Source organism: Lygodium microphyllum, chromosome 29, assembly GCF_053477565.2.
Source record: "Lygodium microphyllum isolate KBCC chromosome 29, Lygodium_microphyllum_v1.1.10, whole genome shotgun sequence".
In the NCBI taxonomy this organism is placed as follows: domain Eukaryota; kingdom Viridiplantae; phylum Streptophyta; class Polypodiopsida; order Schizaeales; family Lygodiaceae; genus Lygodium; species Lygodium microphyllum.
The window spans coordinates 32,123,945-32,139,944 of NC_141163.1; the positions used below are offsets into that span (position 1 = coordinate 32,123,945).

The 16,000-nt window shown below is 44.8% G+C and overlaps 1 protein-coding gene across 3 annotated transcripts in view; it reads left to right on the plus strand.

Moving 5' to 3' along the window:
* Positions 1–1,572: 1,572 nt before the first annotated feature.
* LOC148010506 (small ribosomal subunit protein bS6c-like) overlaps positions 1,573–16,000 on the plus strand; it is a 62,602-nt gene continuing 48,174 nt past the window's right edge. For all 3 annotated transcript variants that reach the window (XM_087671676.1, XM_087671674.1, XM_087671675.1), the window contains exon 1: positions 1,573–2,049. In XM_087671676.1, the coding sequence (XP_087527802.1) occupies positions 1,741–2,049 (309 nt within the window). In that variant the 5' untranslated portion in view covers positions 1,573–1,740. The remainder of the gene's footprint in view (positions 2,050–16,000) is intronic.

A 16,000-nucleotide genomic window follows, 5' to 3' on the forward strand; every position in this document is an offset into this window, starting at 1 on the left:
CAACGATGAGATCTAACTACTTGCATATGTTTCCGAGTTGGTACATGGCATCTCTTCCATTCCATTACACAATGCACACAAGCAATTACATGGCTGATGTATACTAGTTTTGGAAACGAAACCAAAATGTTGCACTACATGAGCTTAACATTGAGACCAATGGATATACTTCTATTATTTTAGGAATTTCAACCAACAAAGTACTTAGGCTAACTCTCATCTAGCCATTCACATAATCTACGAATACGATGATTTGCTTGTGGTGAGCTTGATCCACATGCATGGGAGAAGGCATAGGAGAAGATTAGAGAGCTCCAAGGAAAATGGAAGGAGCTTTACTTAACATTTTTCCTCACTCCCTTGCTCTCTCTCTCTCTCTCTCTCGATGTAAAAGCAAGAGTAAGAGAACAATAACACATAAAACACAATCATTTATAAACATATTCTCTTTCTTCAAAGTGTTTCACTCTTGCTTGACCTGTTTTTTTTGTGCCTTTGTATTTATTGAAATCATATATTTGAAGGTGGTCCAAGCTGCATGCATCTTTGCCAATTGCACTTATTTCAAACTGTTTTCTACATTTTTGATATATCCCAACATAGCATTATCAATAACCACAGATGATCAATACATGACTTTTTTGTCTTTAATATTACATTTTTTCTATGCCTTTAATTCTTTTGTAGATTAGAGGATCACTTAACTTTGGTTCCTTTTCTTTGCCTAAAACAAACACTTAGCTTTGGTTCCTTTTCTTTGCCTAAAACAAACTCATACATGCATTTTCTAACAAGGAAATTTGTTGCACAAAACTTTTGTGATGAGTAGTTAGTCTAGCTTCTCAGTAACCAAGTTTCCATTGTTCTCAGACACTATGGAAAAATTGAATATCCAATAATAAGAAAGTCATCTCCAAACTTTCTCAAGATGTGCACATCAATAAACTAGGCATCCTTTATCACTAATTGCTCAACAACACCTATAAATTGTCATAGATTTGCAGATAAACATTGTGTTTGTTTCATGGTAAACACCTCTAAGCTTACTTGAAATATATAACCTGTGCACTAACACAGTCAAAATTGTAGTATGCTCTCAAACAACTGTCCACAATCTTGCAAAGCTAAAATGGGGCCCGTAATAGCTTGCCATTGATCATTCAGATATGGGGCTAGCAAGGGTGATGGTTGCCAAGAGCAACATAATTGAGTCCCCCCCCGCAAGTAGAGTTGTAGGGTTGGTTTGGAATCAACCATTGTGATTGAATTTGGTGTTCTCTAAATGACTAAGATTGATATTTATTTCTCTCCAAATTGTTCTCCTTTTGGTCCCTACTTGTAACCTTACTTTTTTTTCTACTATGGCACAATTGATTTCCTCCATGTTCGATTAAAAAATTTCTATGATAGAGAGAGAGGCACCTTCACTATGCATGCCATAACGAGGCCTCGTATGAGGAGATCGAAGAGGCAAAAATTTGGTGACATGCTTGTCACTAGTGGCCCATATACCCTAGTGTATGCAGGAGAGGTACTAATGTGGCTACTTAAGTCATTTGTTTATCATTTCTGGCTTAATGTGGCTTTAACCTTTGGAAGAGGTTAGGGCCTTAAGCGGATCAATGGAGGTAGTACAGCAATGCTGGAACGGAAGGGGCTTCTCGGTTCGAAGGTGCAGATGGTCGACGGGGGCTTTGGGAGAATAGGCCTCGAGAGAGCAATAGACACAGAAGAAAGGCCATGCCTCCAGGACTGCTCGAGGCTCCTCCCTCCATCCCTGATGCAGCACATCGGAGCGTCTCCTCGAGCTTCCCTCTCCGTGGTGTCTGTTGCCATCCGCGGGGTTTCAGTAACGTCAATGCACTTGCCCTAGGCGAGCAAGACGCAAGCTCAGAGCAGACGCCAGCAGACAGGGTCTCCAAAAGGGCAGCGAGGCGGCCTAAGCGCGAGAAGCTGCCGACCGGCCTGCGGCGGTACGAAACCACAGCCATCTTGCGCCCTGATATCTCAGAGGATGAAAAATTAGCTTGGACTCAGAGATATGAAGAGGTACACCTTTTCGGCTTGTTTGTTCAAGGGGACATACGTTTGTATGTAAGATGCTTAATCATGAATACAAGAGATGTCATCACAATAACGTCCATTCTTTTGAGCTCCCGTATCAGCGTACGCAAGTCAAGTAAGAGAGTCCTTTTAAAGGGAAAAAGTCGCTAAACTGCTTACAAAGTGCTCTGTTGGGAATGCTGGGATAAGAGATGGCAGGCGATTCACAGAATAATGCTGCGGTTGTTTACCAGAACACTACGTAACCTCGATGCTCCAATTATTCTATGTCGATGGAAACTTTAACATACCTTAAAGTCTGATTCTCAAATTCAACAAAACGTTCAACACAAAATTTTCCGAACCTTTTGAAGCTCTGATTCCGAATATCATACCTTTTTCCACATCAAGAGATGCTAAATTCAAAATTCTGCTTCTTCACTAAGCTCCACGCTAGAGCCCAGAATTTTCACTAAGCTCCACACTAGTGCAAGCTTCGGAAGTGTCTATGTTTGCTTCTAAGTGAGCCTCGAAGGTGCTTGAGGTCTACTTGGAACCTGTGAGAGTGTGCATTGGAAAGGAAAGGATACACAGAGAGGAGTCGGAACAAGAACGCATGCGAGAGAAAGAACAATTTGATTGCAATGGCTGAAGGATACAAGGCTACAAACGGTCAGCCTCAACATGCAGCTCTATGCATTAGTGTAGTGGTAGGTGGTAGGGGGGATGAGAGAATGAGGAGGGCTGGCTGATCACTAAGGATCAATGATGGATGATGAGTGAGAGAGAGGGCAAGCTGCCTATATATCGGCAAACTGGGGCCACAACTAGCAATAAAGTAGTGAGACCCTTAATTTGGGCGCTTAGGACAGCTTACAATGCCCAAAAAGAAATGCACTAATGTGCCCTCCATTTAAAGCACCTAAAGCACATACAATGACAGACATAGACAATGCCAGAGCTCCTAATGTTTTTTTTTGACTCAAATTGAGGCTCATAGACAAAAGATGATGATACAAGGCACAAATGTCTACTAATACCCTATCTTGCTCCTAGATGTGGCGGAAGGCCAAAGAAGATGCGGATTCGAGGGTGGCAAGAAGAGTGCCAATGTCAATGAAGTTTGGTGATGAAGAATACTAGCCAAGGAGTAGACCCCCTTTCCAGATAGCATAGGCCAAGGAAAATGGAGAGACTTGAAATGGATCACGCTCAAAAACTCCAGTCGGGGATGGGGGAGCCAAGTCTCAGGCCCAATTGTGAGAATCCTCATGCCATGTTAAACACATGTGAGTTGCTGAAATTCTGATGTATATATTGAGGTGGGTCTTGATCCTTGGCGTAGATTTTTAATCTTTGTTTCAACTACTTTTGATCTGTCTACTTCTTTAAATGTAGCAAAGAATTCTTGTATGAAGATCTTAAAATTAAATAGCAATGGGGATTCCTTCTCAAGCAAGAGACAAACCAAGAGAGAGTTGTATATGTGAGAAGGGTTCTTATGAGGCTTGTGAAGAAATACTCTAAACATAGAAATCACAACACCAATCATATGACAAAGCACAAACTGATAACACAAAACATAGTTAGGGTTAGGGTAACTTAAAGATAGTGAGTACAATGAATAATGAAGTGAATAACTATTGAAGATGCAATGCTCATGTAGCAAACACACTATGTGGTGAATAACGAAACTTGAACTCTCTTATCTTTGGGATCACGGCAAAGGTTATGAGTTGGAGAGTGTGTTACACTCTGAAACAGATCCCAAAACGCATCAAGATAGCTTTCGTGTGTCGAATACCAACTAATGTAGCTAGAGAGGCTGTATTTGATACAGATAGGCAGTGAGGAGAGAGAAAGACTAAAAACGTAGGTATTTGAGAAGAGAGAAAACTTGGGCAATAGTAGATGTGTGCAAACGCAGCCACCAAGAGCTAAGTGATAGATAGAATATAGAGAAAATACCAAACGCAGATGCCAGATGACTAGGTGATAGGTGGAGAGTAATGGTGACAGCTCCAACAGGTGGCAACAATACCAAATGCAGATTCAATAGGTAGCAACAGCTCGAGAGTAATGGCGATAGCTCCAGGGTACCAGGCGACACTCTAGGGTGTAGGCGACAACCAATAGGTAGCGACGAAGATTGAAATTGGTGTCGAATGGTAGCATACAATAAGGGGAAGGTCTGATTGCAATGTCCTCTGCGAACAGGGTGTGGGTAGCAAAGATACGACTCTTGAAACTTGCAAAAATAAGATTTAGGGAGAGTGTGGACTGTATGTCTATTTATAGAAAGTTTGGGACACCCAAATTAGGGTTTGGCATGTGGGACACAATTACTTGCTAGGATTGTGTTTCTTTTTAAAATAATAAGGTTTCTTCATTAATTAAGCATGTTTCAGGGTTGTTTAAGGTAGGCTAATGCATTTTTAGCTCAAGAAGGCTAACCCATGAAGCATCATTTGGATAACGATCTAGTTGCATATGTATAAACAATCGTACCTGTTGGAGGAAACCTTTGAATTTTGACCTTGTGCCTTCAAATTTCTTTGGAAGATTGACCTTTGGTTATTTCTTATGTTGATTAGTAGTTAGGTGACGGACCTCTAGCTTGTCCCTTGAATTTCTTGAAGTTGTTGTGAGAAGAACTTAAAAGAGAAATTGAACTAGAACTTGAGTGTGAGATAACTTGATTACAAGAGAATGCTCACAGGAGCGTGGCTTGATTACAAGACAAGACTCCATACAAGACAAGTCTAGAATACCTAGTGATAGGGAATTGCCGTCTCAAGGCCTCAGAATGTGGGAACACCTTTCCGAATGGATGTGTCGAAATGGGATGGGAGATGTCCCTTGTCCCGTCCCCAGTAGCCGTCCCCCCATCTCGGTCGTCCACTACTCTCTCTTTATTATGTCTCTTGTTAGGGGATGACTTTTTTTTTTTTTGAGTGAGTGTCTTTTGGGGGGTGGTTTTTTTTATGGGACTTCTTCCAAGGACTTTCCCTTTTGCAACACATACACATATAAAATTAGCATATTTTGTATGAAGTGGAATCAAATCAGCCCAGTGTCGGAGACAAGGATGGGAATGGGGACTTGTATAAATTGGATCCTTGCTTGGCCAAATGCTGCCCAAATCAAATGGGATGGGCTGGCATCTGAAATCCCGGGCAATTCCTAGAATTCCAGTTGCTGATTTTAGTGTACTATGCCTCCAAGTGCTGGCACATGTTAGAGATCATCATCCCCTGGACATGCATTTTTCTCAGTTAGGCTGTGTACATATGCAGCTTTCTAGCCAGGCAATCATTCAAGAGTGGTTTGGTGTGCAAAGCAGTGTTTCGATTTGTTAGTGCCATGTCAATAGTGCCACGTCAGCAACTAGACACACAAGTTGCAGTCGGACTGCCACATGGCTGTCCAGTTGGACTGTGCAGTCCAGTTGGCCAGATTTCAGCACAGTCAGCTGCATTTAGCCGACTTGACAATTTTTTAACTTTTTCTTCAGGCTATAAATAGCATGTCACCAGCACACTCATTCTTGCAATTGTAGATTTCAGGGCAGAGATCAGGCAGATTGCAGTAGACTTCGAGGTGTCCAGTAGGGAGACATTGTCGAGGTCAGGATACACAGACATACAGATTGCGCCCGTATATGTATCTGCATTTCTTTGTATGCAACATACTTTATAGAGCAGATCTTCATATTCTTCTATCTCTTTCCGTCTCTTTTTTCTCTCTGTGTTCACCCTACTCTCTCAGTCTTGGTCCCACGCTTTTGCACAGCTGCACTCTGACATGGTATCAGAGCAGTGAAGATGGACTGACTAAGTGAAGAACCCATCTGAAGAGGAGATTTTAGTGTGACACAAGGTTGCATTTCCAGCGTTTGAGGGCGAGCGGGAGGGCGAGCATTGGAACAAGGTTGAAGCGAGCGTGGGCGTGTGGGAAAGGATCAAAGTTGGTGAAGTTATTGCTGTTTGCTGTTGTTCCAAGAGGAGGAAGGCTGAGTTTCTAGCCTTCTAGTGCAGATTTTACCTTTTCATCACCACCAGCGAGTGAAGGAGCGGGATGAGCAAACCATAGTCCTAGCAAGCTGTATTTTCACAGTCAGAGGGGGTTGATCTTTGTGTTTTGTGCAAGCATTGTAGGTGAAGATGTCTTTTGAGGCCGAGATAGAGTTTTAGGCGATCATGGACCGGAGCGAACCATAGTCCTAGTAGGCTGTATTTTCACAGTCAAAGGGGGTTGCTCTTTGTGTTTTGTGCAGGCATTGTAGATGAAGATGTCTTCTGAGGTTGAGACAGAGTTTTAGGTGATCATGGATTGGAAGGTGCCTTCTTACTGGCTCTTCCATCAGATCAAAAGCTCGATGGCGAGAACTATCGCATCTGGCGGGCAATAATGCTTGCCATATTGGAGTCTTATGATTTGGTGGAGCTTGTTACGGAGGCTATTCATCATCCTTCTTTGCGTGATGAGTCCAGACTCTTCCAGTGAGAAGGTGGAGTTGGCAAAGGTTCAAGCATATTGGGATAAACTTAATACTCGCATTCATCCGTTTTTATTTCTCTCATGTACTACAGTTGTTATCTCTTATACAGAGCATTTGACGGTGGCTCAGGAGATATGATTGGAGTTGGATTAGATGTATAATGGGATGACCAGGGAAGGTGATATACTCTCCTTTTACACTTACTGCCTCGCTTCAATGGTTTTTATTCCACCTTGATTGCTTCAGGGTAGTGTGACTCTTCGGTGGGAAGAGCTGGTTCCTATGGCCTTGATCCAAGAAGAGCAATTGAAAGGAACCAATGCTTCGAAATCTGAGACTTTGGTTGGTCAATTCTCTCAAAAGAAGGGGAAGGACCAAAAGGAGGAGGACAAATCTAAGAAGGACAAAGACAAGGATTCTACTTGTCACATTTATGGCAAAACAGGTCACTGGAAGAAGGATTGCCCCGACAAGGAGAAGAAGGGGAAGAAGGAGGAGGAGAAATCTTCAAAAGATTCCGAAGCAGTGGCTGCTCTCTCATTAGCTGCTTTCCTCCATTTGGAGGTGGTTGAGGATTCGACCCTGCCAACTTCTAATGTTGTGCTGACGGCCCCATTCACTTGGGAGTGGATTGTTGACAGTGGTGTCTCTAGGCACATGACTCCTTCCGTAGGTTTTACTCACTTGCGGCCTTTTCATGGATAAATTCTAACTGGAGATAGTTCGTCTATTCCTATTCAAGGACGACGCAACATGCATCTTATTCCAGATGGGCAAGGTGGTGCCCATGCCTCTGAGGTACTTTATGTGTCGGCTCTGGGTATTATTTTCTCTCGGTACACAATATCTATGCCCTCGGCCTCTTGGTTGAATTTGATGTGGATTCTTTTCGGATTCTTGATCAAGGATCAAGAGTGGTTTTTTCTTCAGGTTCTAAGGAGAATGGATCTACAAGTTGCGGTCTTCTTTTGCCTTAACTTCTCTTTTTTTTTTTACCTCTCAAACTCAGTCCGAGCTTTGGCATGCTCGGTTTGGTCACCTCAATTATGATTACCTTCGGAAGGAGTCTAAGGACCAGTTTGCTAGATATTGTGGTGAGTCAATAGCCTTGTGTATCCTGCATTTGTGGGAAGCAGACTCGTGATGTTGTTCCCAGCAAGCCTTCAAGGTGGTCTTCAGTACCCCTTGGAGCTTGTTTCTACTGATCTTTGTGGACCGATGAGGATGGAGTCTCTTAGAGGGAGCTTGTATTTCATGCTAATTGTGGATGATTACAGCAAGATGACATGGGCCTATTTCTTGAAGCTGAAGTCCGAGGCTTTTTCCAACTTTAAGGATTGGTTGCTCTTTGAGGAGACTTGATCAGGGCAGAAGTTGAAGACCTTATGATTAGATAAAGGTGGAGAATTTGTTTCTAATGAGTTTGCTTGTTTTTGTGCAGATTGTGGTATTCACCAGGAGTTTGCCAATACAAACACCCCTCAGGACAATGGTATCTTGGAGCGGAAGAATAGTAGTGTGATTGAGATGGCCTGTACCATGATGGAGCATCGTCGAACACCTTAGTGTCTATGGGTTGAGGCTTTGGCTATTGCAGTTCACATCCTTAATCGTTTGCCTATTTCCGCTGTTGTTGATGTGACTCCCTATGAGGTGTACTTTGGGTCCAAGCCAGATGCTTCTTATTTCAGGGTTTTTGGGTGTGATGCCTATGTTCACATCTCGAAGACACAGCGTGACAAATTTGAAGCGGCTTCCAAAAGATAGGTGTTTGTGGGCTATAGCTCGCAGTCTCAAGGCTACTGATTGTATGATCTTGTTAAGTGGGATGTCTACACGAACCTTGATGTTCGGTTTATGGAGGTTCCAGTCCCAGAGGGGAGTGAGGACCACCTTGTTCTTGGAGATCCCAATGATAGCTAGGCCCTAGTAACTATTCCCCTTGAGCATGTGTCTCTTGAGGACTCTTCTTCGAATGAGGAGTCTAGTTCCTAGCCACCAGATTCATTGATTATTCCTCTGTTGTCGGTGGACCTTCCACAAACTTCAGCAGATGGAGAGCGTCGAGGTGAGATCCAGTCTCCTTCTCGTTGGGACCATGACACGCTCCGAGATTTAGGGATTGAGGGGGTCCTTGAGGAGTGGCAACCACAAGATGGACTACGGAGATCACGGAGGCACTAGACACATTCTATGTAGCTTGTTTGCTCTAAGTAATGTTTGATGTCCCGTGTTATGCAAGATGGAGAGCTTACCTCCGTGGAGGAGGCTTTATAGTTGATCATTGGTGGAAAGTGATGGAAGCCGAGTGGGAGGCTATTGGGCGGAATGGCACTTGGTACCTTGTGCCTCATCTCTCTCATCGGAAGGTAATTGGTGTCAAATGGGTCTTTAAGAACAAGTACCATAGTGGTGGCTCTTTGGACAAGCACAAGGCTCGCCTTGTTGCTAAAGGTTTTACTCAGCGCCAAGGTATTCATTTTCATGATACTTTTGCCCCCACTGCTCGTATGGCAACGATCTGTGCCGTTCTTGCCTTGGTTGGTCATAGGAGATGGCCCGTCTTTCAGTTGGATGTGAAGTTGGCCTTCTTGAACGATGATTTGAAGGAGGAGATCTATGTAGAGCGGCCTCCTGGCTTTGGTTCCTCAGATGGGAAGGTTTACAGGTTGAAGAAGGCCTTGTATGGCCTGAAGCAGGCTCTGCGTGCTTGGAATGAGAAGATTGATTCATTTCTCCAGGCAAAGTTGGGATATTGACGCTTTAGGGCCGATCCACAGCTTTATGTGCACACTTCCGAGGGTGGTCGTGTGTTGTTTGTTTTGTATGTTGATGACTTGATTGTTACAGGTGACCATGCCCAAAACGTCGAAGAGACAAAGTAGCCTTACATCAAAAGTTCGAGAAGATAGATTTAGGACTTCTTCATTTGTTTTTGGGCCATGAGATTTATCAGACGGGAGGTTTTCATCTCTAGCAGCCCAGGAGTTCTTGGTGACTTGAGATGGAGGATTGTCGGTCCATTTCTACTTCTATGGTTTTGAAATGGAAGGCCACTTCACACTCAAATTCTTCTTTGGCAGATGCTACCTACTACCATCAGTTGATTGGATTGTTGATTTGGCTCCTCAACACACGGATTGATCTATGTTTTGCTGTAGGTCTCTTGGTTGGGTTCATGAGTGCACCTTAGTAGGTGCATTGGCAGGCTGTCCAGAGGATACTACGGTTTCTGAGGGGGACCTCCGACCTAGGGATTTACTATCCAATAGGTACATGTGCTTCCGATATTGTCCTTGCAAGTTGGAGTGATTTGGATTGGGCTGGCAATGTGAACCATATGTGGTCTACTATAGGCTATTGTTTTACCTTGGGTGCAGGTGTTTGTTAGATATGATCAATGCCCCACCCTCATTAGGTGCTACCAATGATCCATGGTGCTCAAAGTTGTAAGGCCCCCATTATGAGGAGAAGCCAAATGTGAGCCCGGACATTGGTTGAGTCCTGACTTGTATATCAGATGAGGTCTATGTGACCGGATGGCAAAAAGGTGACTGTTGTGGGTCTAATCTTTGGGTTAGACGGAGTGGTTAAGCTGGTAGCAACTCGAGGCACATTGCATTGAGTTGCGTGGTAAGGGAGTTAAAAGGGGCCCCTATTGTGGGGTCCGGGGGCCGCGGAAGCGGCCCCTGGCTGGGGGGTCCCAGGGGGGCCAGCGGCCCCCCTGGCGGGGGTCCGGGGGCAGCGCCCCCGGCCCGATGGTAAAGGGAATATTCCTTGGAATATTCCTTGGCCGACTAGTGGAGGCTCATATGGTAGGTCGGTCAGCAGGCCGACCTAACGACCTTCGCGGGCTATAAAAGCTAAACCCCTTCGCAGCCATCTTACACTCATCTTTCACCCAGTCAGAGTTGTTGTTCCAGCTAGCCTTAAGCTCTTCACCTATCTTCTGTCTAGATCGCCATCTAAGCTTCATTCATTGGAAGCGCACGGGTGGACAGAGCCATCTTTGTATCAGTTGTTTGGAGTTAAAGAATTTTACTGATTCTCCTCTTATCTATTGTGTACTCTCTATCTCTTTCTCAGATTCTGTTCGCTGCGCCGTGTAATATTTTACATGGTATCAGAGCCCAGGGGGCTCTAGAGATCGGAGAGCGTGCAAGAGGCAAAGGCTTCAACAGCAAAGAGAAACGATGTCGACTCCGGGAAGTAGTTCTGGCGCATCAGGAAGCGGTGCAGGAGGTGGTGCTGCTGTACCGGCTATTCAAACACTGAGGATTCGTCCACCAACCTTCAGCGAAGGCAAGTTAGATGGTACAAACTACACCTTGTGGAAGTTCAAAATTACAACTATCCTTGATTCTTATGAGCTTCTGGAGACTGTGCTGGGGACTGACGCAGAACCACAGCCTACCCCCGACCCATCAAATCCTAGTGTGATGATTCCTCCGAATGCAGATCTTCTACGAGCTTGGAAACGAAGGAATGCAGATGCATTGTGTGCCTTAGTTACAAGCTGTTCTGACAGTGTTTTGACTCTGATTCAGCATACAACCAAAGCGTCAGAGGCTTGGAATGTACTAAGGAGTCAGTATGAAACACGAAACCAAACAAGGATTCAAAACTTGGAGAATCAACTAGCAGCGGAGAAGTTTGCTGAAGGAGAGACGGTTGAAGCATTCATCACTCGGATTAAGAATCTGCGCGACCAGATGGCTGGCGCTGGGATACAAAAGACTAGCGAAGAGCTAGCTCGGAGGTGTCTTCGGATTTGTCCACAAAAGTTTGATGGACTAGTAACTGCCCTTAATACTCAGGTGAGACCTCAAGCTTTGACTTTTGAGGAGTTTTGTGCATTATTAATGGAGGAGGAGTTGAGGCTGAAAGCCCGAGAAGGAAGCAACAATGGAGATGCTGCATTCTCTGCCAATGCAAAAGGCAAAGGTGTTTCCTCCACCAAAAATGATGGTGACAAAAAGAAAAAGGGCGGCAAGAAGAAGTTTCAAGGAGAGTGCTTCTACTGTAAGAAGAAAGGACATGCAATTGCAGATTGTCGTGTCAAGAAGGCAGATGAAAAGAATGGTACCCTTAAAACTAAAGGGAAAGAGACAGCCAATACGGCTGAAGCAGAGTTGGAATTATTCATGGCGACCATTGAGGAAGTGTGCTCCTCGGCGCAAGAAGAATCTACCACTGACTCTTGGGTGTTGGATAGTGGGGCCTCCCGTCACATGACCAACAAGAAAGGTCTATACAGTTCTATGCAGCCTCTACAAGAATCCATCACTGTGACGGTTGGAAATGATGCTAAATGCCCTGCTGCGGGCACAGGTACTATTTCTTTTGTTGCTGCAAATGGTGAAGTAAAAAAGCTTTCAAATGTGTTGTATGTTCCCGAAATCAGGAGAAATCTCTTATCAGTTGCTGCCATAACTGATCTTGGTCATGAAGTGAGGTTCAAGAAGACAGGTGCAGAAATTATTGATAGTGCTGGCACAATTGTTGGCAAAGGAGAAAGAAGGAACAACCTGTATGAGCTAAGTGCTCTTACAGCCACCGCTGGAGTGGGCACAAGTAAGCTTTGGCATGAAAGGTTTGGACACATCGGATTTGCAGTATTGAAGGAGATGCAAAAGCAAGGTATGGTTGCTCACCTACCTACAATAACTGAATTGAAGGAACCATGTGAAGCTTGTATGATGGGCAAGCAACAGAGAAAGGCATTTCCACAAGAAAGCAAGAATAGAGCACATGCTCCTCTAGAGTTGGTGCATGCTGACTTGTGTGGTAAGATGCCTACACAGGCCTTGGGGGGATCTTCTTATTTTATGTTGATTGTCGATGACTACAGTAGGAAGATGTGGGTGTACTTCCTTCGTGATAAGGCTCAAGCTTTTGGTAAGTTTAAAGAATGGCTAATACTTGTTGAGAATGAAACAGGGAAAAGTGTGAAGAAATTTAGAACAGATGGTGGTGGTGAGTTCAACTCAAAGGAGTTTGAAGGCTTTTGCAAGAGCAAAGGGATCAAGCGTCAATTGACGACGCCTCACACACCTCAGCAGAATGGTGTTGTGGAACGCAGGAATCGTACCATTGTGGAGATGGCAAGATGCATGCTAAAGGGCAAGGGATTGCCTAACCATTTTTGGGCTGAAGCTGTTAATACTGCAGTCTATATTCTAAATCGGAGCTACACAAAGGCTCTCAAGGGAAAAACACCTCATGAGGCTTACACTGGTAAGAAACCATCTGTTTCACATTTCAGAATTTTTGGATGTGAATGTTATGCACATGTTCCAGATGAGAAGAGAAACAAGTTACAACCAAAAAGCAGAAAATGTATCTTCTTGGGTTATAGTGATGAGCAGAAGGCTTACAAGTTATATGACCAAGAGGCAAAGAAGATCATTGCGAGCCGTGATGTGGTGTTCAAGGAGGAGCCGCATACAGTGGAGGAGGAGAAGGCAAGGTCTTCCACTTTATCATCAAGCGAAGAAGTAGTCCACTATGAACCTGTCCCGAGAGCTATCCCTATCCTTAAGGAGGAGGAAGCATCATCTTCAGATGATGAGGAAAAAGTTCACCAACCTGACATCACCCCACCGGAAAAGCCATTGCCGCGCTGGGTGAAGCAGCTCTATGACCACAATAATCCTATGCCTGCATCTGTTGAGGAGAAGGCAGACGGACCAAGGAGGTCTCAGAGAATAGAGGAGCAAAGGAGGGCTTCTGCTCACATAGTCAACATGGCCTTGATGGTTGAGATTATGAGAGAAGTAAAGGAGCCAACTGACTTAGAAGAAGCACTTGCAGATCCATCATGGAAGGCTGCTATGCAGGCGGAGTATGACAGCATAATGAAGAATGACACTTGGGAGCTAGTGGATCGGCCAGCAAAGCGGAAGATTATTGGCACCAAGTGGATCTGGAAGGTAAAGTACAAGGCTGATGGTACCTTAGAAAAGTACAAAGCTAGACTGGTTGCCCAAGGATTTTCACAAGTTGAAGGGTTTGATTTTCAAGAGTCATTTGCCCCAACTGCCAGAATGACCACTATTCGCACGGTACTTGCAGTGGCTGCCCACAAGAAGTGGCCAGTGTACCAAATGGATGTTAAGTCAGCGTTCTTAAATGGTGACCTCAAGGAGGAGGTGTACGTGGCTCAGCCACCAGGGTTTGAGGCCCCCCATTCTGAGAACAAAGTGTGTAAACTGAAGAAGGCATTGTATGGGCTGAAACAAGCCCCCAGAGCATGGTACCAGCGGATAGATAGGTTCTTTTTAAACCTAAACTTCAAAAGATGTGCCTCAGATGCTAACTTGTATGTTTACAGGGATGGTAAAAAGTCTGTAGTGATTGTCCTATATGTGGACGACCTTCTTATTACAGGTGACTATGAAGATATGATCAACCAAACTCGAAAGGCTTTGAGTTTTGAGTTTGAAATGACAGACTTGGGCTTGCTGCACTATTGTTTGGGGATTGAAGTCTGGCAAGAGCCAGGAAAGATCTTCATCTCTCAGAAGAAGTATGCATGGGAGATCTTGAAGGCATTTGGCATGACCGAGTGCAAGGAGATAGCTACACCTATGGAGGTGAATGTAAAGTTATCCGTTGAGGATACATCAGCACTAGCAGACATTGGGAGGTATAGGAGGTTGGTCGGCAGTCTAATCTACTTGTGTAACACCAGACCAGATATCAGTTTTGCTGTTGGTGTTTTGAGCAGGTTCTCAAACAAACCTCATGAGAGTCATTGGAAGGCTGGGATGCGGGTGCTCAGATACTTGAAGAAAACTCTTGACTATGGTATCGCATACAGTTTCGGAACTTCTCTTGTGGGGAACTGTGACTCAGATTGGGCAGGAGACATTGATTCCAGGAAGTCAGTTTCTGGTTATTGTTTCTCTTTGGGTTCAGGAATTTTCTCTTGGATTAGTAAGAAGCAACCAACAGTGGCATTGTCTTCTACCGAAGCAGAGTACAAGGCAGCTTGTTTTGCTGCATGTGAGGCCGTATGGTTGAGAAGGATTCTATGGCATATGGGAGTGCAGGATGAAGAACCAACTGTGCTGAGATGTGACAATCAGAGTTGCATCGCCATTGCCAAAAATCCAGTGTTTCATGCACGCACCAAACATATAGAGATCCAATATCACTATGTGCGTGATTTGATGGAGGATGGGATAGTGGAATTGGTCTACTGTCCAACAGAGGAGAATGGAGCAGATATCTTCACCAAAGCACTTACGAAGGATCTGCTTCAAGTTCATCTTCAGAGACTCGGCATTGGGCCGAGGAGATAGTTCACCTATGGGTGGACATTGAGGGGGGGTGTTAGATATGATCAATGCCCCACCCTCATTAGGTGCTACCAATGATCCATGGTGCTCAAAGTTGTAAGGCCCCCATTATGAGGAGAAGCCAAATGTGAGCCCGGACATTGGTTGAGTCCTGACTTGTATATCAGATGAGGTCTATGTGACCGGATGGCAAAAAGGTGACTGTTGTGGGTCTAATCTTTGGGTTAGACGGAGTGGTTAAGCTGGTAGCAACTCGAGGCACATTGCATTGAGTTGCGTGGTAAGGGAGTTAAAAGGGGCCCCTATTGTGGGGTCTGGGGGCCGCGGAAGCGGCCCCTGGCTGGGGGGTCCCAGGGGGGCCAGCGGCCCCCCTGGCGGGGGTCCGGGGGCAGCGCCCCCGGCCCGATGGTAAAGGGAATATTCCCTGGAATATTCCTTGGCCGACTAGTGGAGGCTCATATGGTAGGTCGGTCAGCAGGCCGACCTAACGACCTTCGCGGGCTATAAAAGCTAAACCCCTTCGCAGCCATCTTACACTCATCTTTCACCCAGTCAGAGTTGTTGTTCCAGCTAGCCTTAAGCTCTTCACCTATCTTCTGTCTAGATCGCCATCTAAGCTTCATTCATTGGAAGCGCACGGGTGGACAGAGCCATCTTTGTATCAGTTGTTTGGAGTTAAAGAATTTTACTGATTCTCCTCTTATCTATTGTGTACTCTCTATCTCTTTCTCAGATTCTGTTCGCTGCGCCGTGTAATATTTTACAGTGTTATCTCTTGGAGTAGCAAGAAACTACCCATGGTAGCCCTATCTTCGATTGAGGTGGAGTATTGGGCCGTCTTCTACCGCATGTGAGATTGTGTGGCTTTGAAGATTGTTGGAGGAACTTGGCTGCTCCTAGACTCGTCCTACTATTCTGCGGTGTGACAATGAGAGTTGCATTGCCTTGGCATAGAACCCCGTATTCCATGCTGAGACGAAGCACATAGAGATCTAGTACCACTTCATCCGGGAGAAGCTTCTGGATGAGACTATCGATGTGGAGTACTGTAAGACCGAGGGCAATCTTGCAGATTTGTATACGAAGGTGCTTCCCTGGGCTCTACTTCGTCGACAATCCAGATCTCTTAGCCTTATGCCTCGTCCAAGATCTG